General features: G+C 35.1%; 2 protein-coding genes across 2 annotated transcripts; one reads left to right on the top strand and one right to left on the bottom strand.

The window, feature by feature from the left end:
* Positions 1-402: 402 nt before the first annotated feature.
* On the bottom strand, positions 403-2,945 carry LOC131613186 (uncharacterized). The gene is made up of 10 exons (XM_058884878.1): positions 2,805-2,945; positions 2,338-2,605; positions 1,998-2,216; positions 1,785-1,875; positions 1,560-1,698; positions 1,344-1,459; positions 1,137-1,257; positions 878-1,048; positions 713-775; positions 403-618 (listed from the first exon to the last, which is right to left on the bottom strand). Exons 1-10 carry the CDS (start codon positions 2,943-2,945, stop codon positions 403-405), a joined length of 1,545 nt encoding a protein of 514 aa, XP_058740861.1.
* Positions 2,946-8,467: 5,522 nt separating this feature from the next.
* Positions 8,468-9,257, top strand: LOC131613187 (uncharacterized mitochondrial protein AtMg00810-like). The gene is made up of 2 exons (XM_058884879.1): positions 8,468-8,999; positions 9,214-9,257. Exons 1-2 carry the CDS (start codon positions 8,468-8,470, stop codon positions 9,255-9,257), a joined length of 576 nt encoding a protein of 191 aa, XP_058740862.1.
* Positions 9,258-10,293: the final 1,036 nt, after the last annotated feature.

The raw sequence follows: 10,293 nt of genomic DNA on the forward strand, positions 1-10,293 counted from the left end.
TGTAGTTATGTGATTAGGAGAATTGTAAAATACTGTAGGTGAGTAGGGAACATGTAGTTATGTATTATGGTATATGTAGATCAGTTGTTGTTCTTGCAGGATGTTTGGTTATTTTGATACTAAACTATTTTGAATCACTATATAAGCAAGCAATTCTAAGCATTTAAGACGAATTGATGAACAATTAGATATTCATAATATCTGAAAGATTACAAAACATGTGGAATATTGCTTGAAGGAGTTATAGTACTACCAAGTCATGGCATAGAACACTAATAATGAGAGTAGTTCAGAAAAGAGTAGTTCAGAAATCAGTGAAGTTAGTGGAATAAATCCTTACACTTCCAAAATGCTAGATACAACAACAAAATAGAGAGAAATTGTTGAAATAAACCCACCAAATCATTCCTTCTTCAAATGCTTAAGCTTTTTTCCAGTCTTGGCCTTAGTGGCGGATTGTTTGGGAGTGATCTCCTCAGCCTGGATGATATCATTAACCGAGTTTGACTCTGAACCCCTCTTGGCTGGAGTACTGTTGGAGCTTGCTTCTGGGCTCCAAGTCGGGTTAGCAGCCGAGTATGGCTCAGCACCGATGGACTGCTCCGAAGTTTGTGTGCCCTACAAATGAGACATAGAAAACAGTTAATCATGTTAGGGAGTTAACAGTAGACTGTTTTTTACAATATACAAAAGTAAAGATCCATGAGCTTACCTGGTTTGGAATAACTATCGGAGCAGTCGTGGACGTTTCAATAACGGTCTGAGGTGCCATGGTCTGTAACAGAAAAGAACCAGATTGATATTAATGTAAATCAAAAGTTGGAGTGGTCTAAATGAATATGGAAGTTCTAAAAGAAGCATGAAACATATGAAATACCTCATCTGGGGTGAGGTATTTGTCAAACTTGGCATAAAGACCCTCCTCGCTAAGTATTTTAACGATAGAGAATTGTCGGTACTGTTGTTGATACTTGACGCGAAACACAAATTCTTTGTTCAACAAAACATCTAGATGGGCAGGCCAAATTTTAGGATTGTCTTCTCCAGCCTATGCAAAAAAACGAAATTTGTTTAGGATTAATAAGCAAGTAACCGACATAATGCAATAAAAGCGAAAAGCCTGTGAAAATTCTGACCTCTTTCATAACCTGTCTTAGTTCTCTAGCATTCATTTTTGTAAAAGGAATACAATCCTTATCCCAAAAAACAAATGTTCCACTGTGTTCACCATAGACAACTTCAACCTCAACTTTGAACCTACCATGAATAAGCAAGTTTAAGGTCATAGATAGAAATTTTGGTAAGATATTCAATTGGGTAAAAGGGAAAGAATAAGCGCTCACTTAATAACAGGTTCAGGATCTGTATTTCCAGATGACCCAGCATAAGACTCAAAATACCATCCGTTCTTAGAAGCTTTGAAACCGACGGTAGTGCCAATAGTCGTTGCGTAAGAATCCTTTTGCCCAGAATATATTGGATCACAAAATTATAATGTTAATGGGTTGATAAGGAATAAGAACATTTTCATTAAAGAAATGATGTAAATTGAGCCAAACCCTTGCTAGTGCAGCGATTGCATGGATAGTCTTGACCTCACTCAAGTTAGTCCAGAAATTGTTTGCAGATTGCATGGAAGAATCACATGTTAATGATTGGGAAAGGGCAGGTATACCAGATAAATCAGTAGTTCCAAAGCTGTCCACAACATGATAATCATAAACTATTTAATCCAATTGAAACACACAAATTGAATGAATTTTGCAGAGAAGTGGAATCATTACCTAGCTTTGAAATCTGCTACTTGTGGATGGTCCAAGTTAATGAGAAGTCTAGAGCCGTTCCATGCATTCGAAAGAGAGGGAAGACCGGAAACTATAATGCAAGGCAAGGTTTTGTAAGGAAGACAGTGTAACATGAAACATGGAATAGTGATGTAAACATTAAAGTAGATACATTTAAACATCAAATAAGAAGCATTGGCAAGTAATTGAAACCTGAATTAGGCTTGCACCAGGCATGGGTCAAAAGGATAATTGTAGGCCCAGAAGTGTTGTTTGGGGTAGTGTAGTTCATCAATTGCTTGCCGTAAGTTTCCCATAATGCCACCTCGATAACATTCCCTTCAACATCTCGCAAGGTAATATTGACGCAAGATTTCCTACCACCACCGCCCATTTGTGTCTTAACAACATCTTGCAACACCCCTATAACATCTAAAATATTTGAAGCAAGTAAAGCAAGATTACAAACATTTGAATTCATGGATATGTGAGCTAACATAAGTAGATTAAAAAAAGGAAAGCATATCACAAAAAAAAAACAGTCTTAGCTCACCATATAAGATGTCATGCTTGTAGTTCCCTTTGAGAAAGTCTTCAATAGGATGAAAAATGAACTTGTGGGTTGGTATGTCGGGTAACACCGCCTTCATCATCGTAGTCCCTCCGTTGAGGACGATCTTGAGTGGGTGGGAACAGACTTTTAAAGGACCTTCGTTGTCCACGGGCTCTCCGTTATACATAATATAAGTCTCATGCTCCTTCAGTTGTTCAGACCAATTTGTGAAATCTCTGTTCCAACTTGTGACATGAATCTTATCAGCCTGCGAAGAACATTGTTTAATAATGGTCAGTCTACCATATACACAGTTTTTTAGTAATGGTCAGTCTACCATATACACAGAAGAATGCAAGGTTTTTGGAAAACTATGAACAAAAAGAGTAGATGTTATGACAGAAAGAAAACAGTGATAAATTAAAAAACCACAAACAAACAGTGTTGAATGTTAGGAAAAATGATACCTTTACATCTTGAATGACCATCTCAAGGTGTTGATGGCCATTTTTCTCAGTAACAACCCAAAGATCAACAACCCTAATCAACATTTTCCATACTTGGTTCCCCTTGACCAGATCGTTTATCAGAATGGGAGCCCTTGACATTGTTCCTGTGGTGAAAAGGAAGCATAACTTGTCAGGCCAAAGAAAAAACAATCTGAATGAAACTGAATAGGAAGCACGAAACCATTACTTTGTCATAGAGCTCTGAAACATTCTGAATGAAACTTAATCAGAAGAACGAAAAAACATTTAAACAACAACAACGTTGACGGTACACGAAAAGGGAGATAACGCTTGGAAGGGAGGAGAAACGCTTACCTTACGGTGGGTTCTTCACCGGCGCCGGAAGAGAGCTCTAAAAGAACGGAGAAAAAAACGATTGGAAGGGAGGGGCTATGTGCGGAAACAGAGTTGGAGTCGTAGGAAAGAAAGGAAAAGTGTGAGAAGCTGGAGACAAAGTAAAGTAGGCAAGGAGGGAAAGTACATTTTCAAGAGAATGGACCAATAAGAGAAACACACATGGACACAGAGAAAAATGAATTTGTTAATTACCGGAACACCCTTTTTGCAGGTTAATGTATTTTTGGAAGAAGGTTAATTTGGGTAGTATGCTCAATTTGATAATATTGGGTAGATAGTAGATTCAAAATTGTTACAAAAGATTATTGGCCTTTTTGTTTTACTTTTTTTTTAATAATTTTTATATTATTATAAAATTTAAAATTTTGTGTAAAAAAAATCTATATTATGAAATTCTTCATAAAAGTTTCAAATAAAAATTTGGTTTGAATAATTATTTTTATAATACTATTTTAAATATTTTATCTTTTTATTGAAACTTTTTTTTAGATATCAAAATTTTCAAAAAAATCACTTAATTTTGAAGCTATTTCAAATAGATTTTTATAAAAATCATTTTTGAAATACAATATTTTTAAAAAATTGCGATTTTGACTAGATTTTGGTCTTTAATAATATATGTTGAAGTTATAGGATGCCAAAATTAGTGTTTCAATTTAGAAAAAAATGAATATAAAAGAAAACTTGTAATATTTTAAAAAATATAAAGAAAAATATATTTTTTTAAAGCTGAAACAAACTGACCCTATAAGATGAGTTATAAGAAATTAACCTTCAAAATTTCTAAAAATAAATCATATTTTTTACTCCAAGTGTTTATCAATCTTTCGAACTATCAATATATGAATCACACAAACTCCAAGTGTTTATCAATCTCTTGAACTATCAATATATGAATCACACAAACTCCAAGTGTTTAAAGTATTTTTCAAACCCCTTTGATCACCTCAAAATTGATCAAACTCTAAGAATAAAATCCTAGGAATGTTTATATTTACTTCTCACTAGGATTTCTACACCTTATACATATCATATATACAACAAGTGAGAGAGAGAACCATATTTATAACCGTTAAAACCTTAGATCCAAATTTGTTTAGAAACACGACTCATCATCGAACGAATCCGAATAGAAAAATGACTTGACCCAATACCCACAAATTGCCTAGACCGTCACTTGAAGTCACCCTGTTTCTCTAGTGCACCTCCATGGTCGTCGTCGCACCATTTTACTGGAGCACCTCCATAGTCGCTAGTGTCAAGCTTAGTTGCGTCGTGCTGTTAGCCGAAAAAATAGCAGTATTGAAACATTGTTTTTCTTCCTTTTTCTGATTTGAGGTTTTAAAAAAAAAACTCCACCTTACTGCTCTCTCCAAAATTTGAATCACTCTTCAACAAATTTAATTGAGTCCAAATAATGTTTGAACCATGATTTTCACAATGATTTGATAAACATATATTCTGGATTCTCTTATGAAAGCACCTTTTAAATCAGTATCGCCTTTAACTCGATCATGTCTCTTAAGAAGTGCAAATGAAATGTCATAGTGTTTAGTCTTGAATTCTTAAACACTTTTTGACATAATAACTCAAGTTAAATTCATCTTAATATATATTTAGTCTTAAATTCTTGTTAAAGTGTAATTACATATTCAGAGTATTTGTTGTTAGTTTATTGGGTCTTGAGTTGGGCTTCAGTTAGGTAGACCCAATATGGGTTTGTATATATACTGCATTTGCTTTGTAATTATTGGTAGCATGAGAATAGTGTAGAATAATTCTTGTAACCGTTGTTCAATTGAGTAAAAGTTAGTTACAATTTCTCTTTCTTCTTTCTTCTTCCATCTTCATCTTGCTCATTTTTGTTCATCTTATTCTATTGTGCACCACTAATTGGTATTTAAAGCTCTGGTTTAGATCTACGGGAAGAGAAACACGAGTGTACATGAGGTGTGTGATTATTTTTTATTTCAAATTCATTCAATTCATTGTGAATTGAAGATCAAAATCGTATCAGAATCACATTTTGTGATTTCGATGGATCGGGAAACATGAGTGTTTGGTGAGATCTGAGTGATTTCTTGCACAGTATCAAAAATGAATGATGGAAAAGGTGTTTTGAATACAAAACTTCTGGTGTTTGATAGAAATAATTGGAATCAGTGGATGATTCAGATGCGTGTGTTGTTTGGCGCTCAAGATGTGCTTGATCTCGTCTACGACGATTAAACGCTTGTTGCTACAGATGCAATGGAAGCGCAAAGAAACAAAGAAGAAGGATCAGAAAGCGTTGTTCTACATCCATCAGTGTGTGGAGGCAAATGTGTTTGAGAATATCTCTAATTCGACGACTTCGAAGGCTGCTTGGGACACACTTGTACGGTGCTATGACGGTGACTCATCAATGAAGAAGGTAAAGTTTTAGAGCCTACATAAGCAGTACGGAAATCTCAAAATGAAGAATAATGAAAAGGTACCGGAGTACATATCCAGAGTGATTCTGATCACAAATGAGATGAAATCTTGTGGAGAAACTCTCTAGAAACAAGTGATTATTGAGAAGGTACTGAGATCACTTACTCCTTAGTTTGATTAGATTGTTGTAGTTATTGAACATTCTAAGGATCTGAGCACCATGAGAATTGAAGTGCTGGAAAGCAATCTAAAAGCACAAGAGTTATGTCTGATTGAGAACCTCTGAGAGAGAGGTAGAGCAGGCCCTGAAGGCATCTTCTAGTAGGAAGAGTCAGAAGCCAAAAAGAGACATGTTGGTTCTCAAAAGTCATATGCGTCCAACTCTGATGATAAGAAACATCATAAAGGAAGGGAGAAGCCTGACAAGAAGAAAATTTAATACTACTGCTGTAATATTTTACCCATTATGCTTCTGAGTGTTGGTCAAATAAAGGAAAGAAGTCAGAAGAAACAACTATAGCCAAAGAGTCTGGTGATGAACCTTTGATATTGATGGCTTCTGAATCTGATAATAATGAATTGTCATAATGGTGGTATATGGATACTAACTACTTAAATCACATAACTGGAAACAAGTAATGGCATATAGACTTTGACTCTAGAAAGGGAACAAAGATTAGATGTGGTGATGATAAGTTCCTTAATGCAAAAGGAATGGGAAATTCCATAATCAAATTGAAAAATGGTAAAATTGTTATGATAAAAGATGTTTGGTATGTTCCTGGGATGAAGAACAATCTAATGACTATAGGTCAGCTAATTGAGAAAGGGTTCTCAGTTACTATGAAGGACAATCTCGTGAAGTTGTATGATTCCAATCAGAAGTTGATTATGCAATCTGAGCAGGACAGCAACATAACATTCAAGGTGAATGTGGAAACAAATAAAACTAAATGCCTTAGTGCAGAAGACGGTGAAGGTGACAGTGAGTTGTGAAATAAGAGATTGGGGCATCTGAACTTCAGAAGCTTGTGCATATGAGTTCTAAGAAGCTGGTACACGACATTCCAAAACTTTTGAAGCATAAGAAGTTGTGCGAGGTATGCATGAAAGTTAAGAAACCTAGATTGTCATTTGCATTAGAAGTGGTTCCAAGAGCAAATCATGCTTTCGGAGTTGTGTATTCTGACATGTGTGGGCCATTCCCAGAACCTTTACTTGGAGGAAATAAGTATTTTGTGTCGTTTGTGGATGAGTTTGCAAGAATGACATGGGTAGCACTCATCAAGTTTAAGCATGAGGTATTTATTGAGTTTTAGAAGTTCAAGGTGAAGGAAAAAAGACATAATGGTGAGAAGCTGAAGATTCTCAGAAGTGATGGTGGAAGTGAGTATAACTCTACAGAGTTCAGACAGTTCTATGAAGAAAATGGATTTAAGTATGAAGTGAATGCTTCATATACTCCATAACACCATGGTCTTGCTGAAAGAAAAAATCTTACTTTGCTTGTTATGACAAGGAGCATGCTGCAGGAGAAGAAACTGTCTGATTCATTATGGGGAGAAGATGTTACAACTGCAACGTATGTGCTTAAGAGATGTCCAACTAAGAAGTTGAAGGAAGTCGTTCCTTTTGAGAAGTGGACTAAAGATAAGAAAAGTGTGAGTCATCTTAGGGTATTTGGTTATGTATGTTATAAACATGTTCCATATGCTAAGAGAAAGAAGTTGGACGATAGAAGTAATATAATGTTACTAGTGAGGTACCGTAGTACATGTGCTTATAAGCATTATTGTCCAATCTATAAGAAGTTGGAACTCATCAAAGATGTCATAGTAAAAGAGTCAGAAACTTGGGATTGGAACACGTCTAGTCCTTCCTCTAGTTTTTGAGGTGCTTCTGAAGGAAGTTTGGAAGTAGTTTCTAAAGATGAGTTGAAATCAAAAGAAGAGTCAGATTCTGAAGGTGAATCTGATTCTAATTCTAAAGGAGAATCAGAGTCTGAAGGCGATTTTGAAGGTGATTCTAACAGGGATTCTGGAGGTGGTTCAAAATCTGATGGTCAAGACTTTGTGGGTCAAACTTTTGGGAGTAATCATTCTTATGGAAGTAGTCATTCTTCCGAAGATGGTAATTATGAAGGAAGTGTTTTTGGAGGAGGTCCAGAAGCTAAAATTGTTCCAGGTTCTGTAGAAGATTTAGAACAAGACTAGATACCACAAAGAATTAGACAAATACCTATAAGGTTTGCAGAGTTTGACATGCTATGCGATACTAAAATAAACTCTAAAGATGAAGCCATTCAGTGTGTCATGTTAGTAGACTATATATTTGTGAGTATAAAAGAAGCACTCAAGAAGAAAGACTAGTTGAATGTGATGAAAGAAGAACTTGAAGCTATAGAAAGAAATAAGACTTGGGAGTCGACTAAGCTTCCAAAGGAGAAGAAAGTCACCAGCGCCAGATGAGTTTTCAGGGTGAATTTGAAGCCAGATGGATCAATTGGGAAACACAAAGGGAGATTAGTGGCTAGAAGTTTTCTTCAAAAACCTAGGCTAGATTACTTTGATGTGTTTGCACATTTAGCTAGACATGAAATAACCAAGTTAGTGGTCGTTGTAGATGCTAATAGGGATTGGTTTATGATACATCAGGATGTTAAATATGCATTTTTGGACGGTCATTTACAAGAAGTTTATGTACCACAACCTCCTAGGTTTGTGAAAAAGAATCAGGAAGGGATGGTGCACAAATTGCATAAAACCTTGTGTGGACTGAAGTAAGTGCCCAGAGCTTGAAACTTGAAGATTGGTTCGTTTTTCAAGAAGCAGGGGTTTCAGAAATGTGAGATGGAATACGGCGTTTATGTTCAGCATACTTCTGGAGGCAATATGATTCTGGTGTGTCTTTATGTTGATGACATATTGCTGACAATGGGCTATTCTGATGAGATGGTCAAGTTCAAAAAGGTGTTGATGAATGAATTTGAGATGACTGACCTAGGAAAATTGTTATACTCTCTAAGGATGGAGATTTTATATTCTGAGAAAGGTATCATTGTGCAACAGCTGAAGTATGAACTTGAGCTTCTGAAGATATTCAAGCTGATAAATTGCAAGTCTGCACTCACACTTGCTGAGACGAACCACAAGCTGGATTCTGATACTGAGGGTAATGATGTAGATGCTACAACTTTTAAACAGTTGTTAGGCTCGCTAAGATATCTCTGTAATATTATCCCTGACATCTGTTACGCAATTGGAATGATAAGTAGGTTTATGAACAAATCAAAGTGGTCACAATACCAAGCTGTAGTTAGGATTCTGAAGTATATTAAGGGGACTCTGGAGTTTGGAGTTTTGTTCTCTTATGGAGCTGAAAGTGAGTCAGAACTGATGTGCTACTCAGACTCTGTTTGAAGTGGTGATAGAGTTGACAGAAGAAGTACTTCTGTATATTTTTTTATATATCTGGGAAGTCCCATTTCTTGTTGCTCCAAAAAGCAACCATTGGTTGCGTTGTCAACTTGTGAAGCTGAATATATTGCAGATACTTTGTCTGTGTGTCAAGTTGTTGGTTGCTTAATTTATTGCAGAATATGAAGATCAAGGTGATGAAGCAAGTGAAATTGACGATTGACAACAAATCTGCCATAAGTCTTGCCAAGAACCCAGTGCTGCATGGGAGAAGTAGGCACATTGACACAAATTTCTATTTTATGAGGAATCAAGTTTATAATAGAGTGCTGAAAGTTGTGCACTATATCATCTAGATCAAGCACTTGCAGATGTTCTGACGAAGATTGTCAATATTGAACACTTCATCAATTTGAGGGATGGAATTGGTGTTGTTTATTTTAGCTCTGAATGTGAATTAAGGGATGTTGTTGAAGTGTAATTTCACATTCAGAGTATTTATTGTTAGTTTATTGGGCCTTAGTTTGACTTCAGTTAGATTTGCTTAATATGGGTTTGTATATATACTACATTTGCTTTGTAATTGTTAGTAGTGTGAGAATAGTATAAAATCACTCAACTGTTTTTCAATTAAGCAAAAGTTAGTTACAATTCATCTCTCTTCTTCTATCTTCATCTTGTTCATCTTTGTAATTTTTGTTCATCTTATTCCATTGTACACCACCATTTCTTAGATACTGTTTGACAAAGTTATATTTTAAATTTATAGTTTATAAGATTATATGCACTTGTGTACCGTGTGTTTGACAGAGTTATATTTTAAATTTATAGCTTATAAGGTTATATGCTTTTGTGTATCGTGTGTTAATAATTGAATATTCTAATTAGCTTTGGCTATAAAAAATTAGTCATAATATGATTAATGTACTTTTCTTTTTCAAAAAGCCTTGAGTCAAGGCCCTTGACACACTTTACATGAAAAGTATATATAGTTTACGTACGTGTAGTTAATAACTTTCATCACAACAGACAATATATACACCAAAAGTGCAAGATTACACACGCACACAATGAAGAAGAAAATATTTTTAATACTAGTATAGTACAATGTATGCATGCATATTTATTCTTTGATAAAGCCATAATCCATTCACTAATTAATTTATTAATTAATCAGTGACATTCTCTTTAAGCCGTTTGTAATTAATTGATGATGAGTGTTGTTAGATGAGAATTTGTAATTTTTACTATTGATACAT

This window comes from Vicia villosa, linkage group LG6 (genome assembly GCF_029867415.1).
Source record: "Vicia villosa cultivar HV-30 ecotype Madison, WI linkage group LG6, Vvil1.0, whole genome shotgun sequence".
Classification (NCBI taxonomy): Eukaryota; Viridiplantae; Streptophyta; class Magnoliopsida; order Fabales; family Fabaceae; genus Vicia; species Vicia villosa.

Coding starts and splice junctions, on each gene's coding strand:
- LOC131613186 (XM_058884878.1), bottom strand. CDS start 2,945: ATGTCAAGGGCTCCCATTCTGATAAACGATCTGGTCAAGGGGAACCAA. Junction 1,258..1,343: donor GATCCTGAACCTGTTATTAA/GTGAGCGCTTAT, acceptor TATTCATGGTAG/GTTCAAAGTTGAGGTTGAAG. Junction 1,049..1,136: donor TAAGACAGGTTATGAAAGAG/GTCAGAATTTTC, acceptor TTTTTTGCATAG/GCTGGAGAAGACAATCCTAA.
- LOC131613187 (XM_058884879.1), top strand. CDS start 8,468: ATGGAATACGGCGTTTATGTTCAGCATACTTCTGGAGGCAATATGATT. Junction 9,000..9,213: donor GTTCTCTTATGGAGCTGAAA/GTGAGTCAGAAC, acceptor AATTTATTGCAG/AATATGAAGATCAAGGTGAT.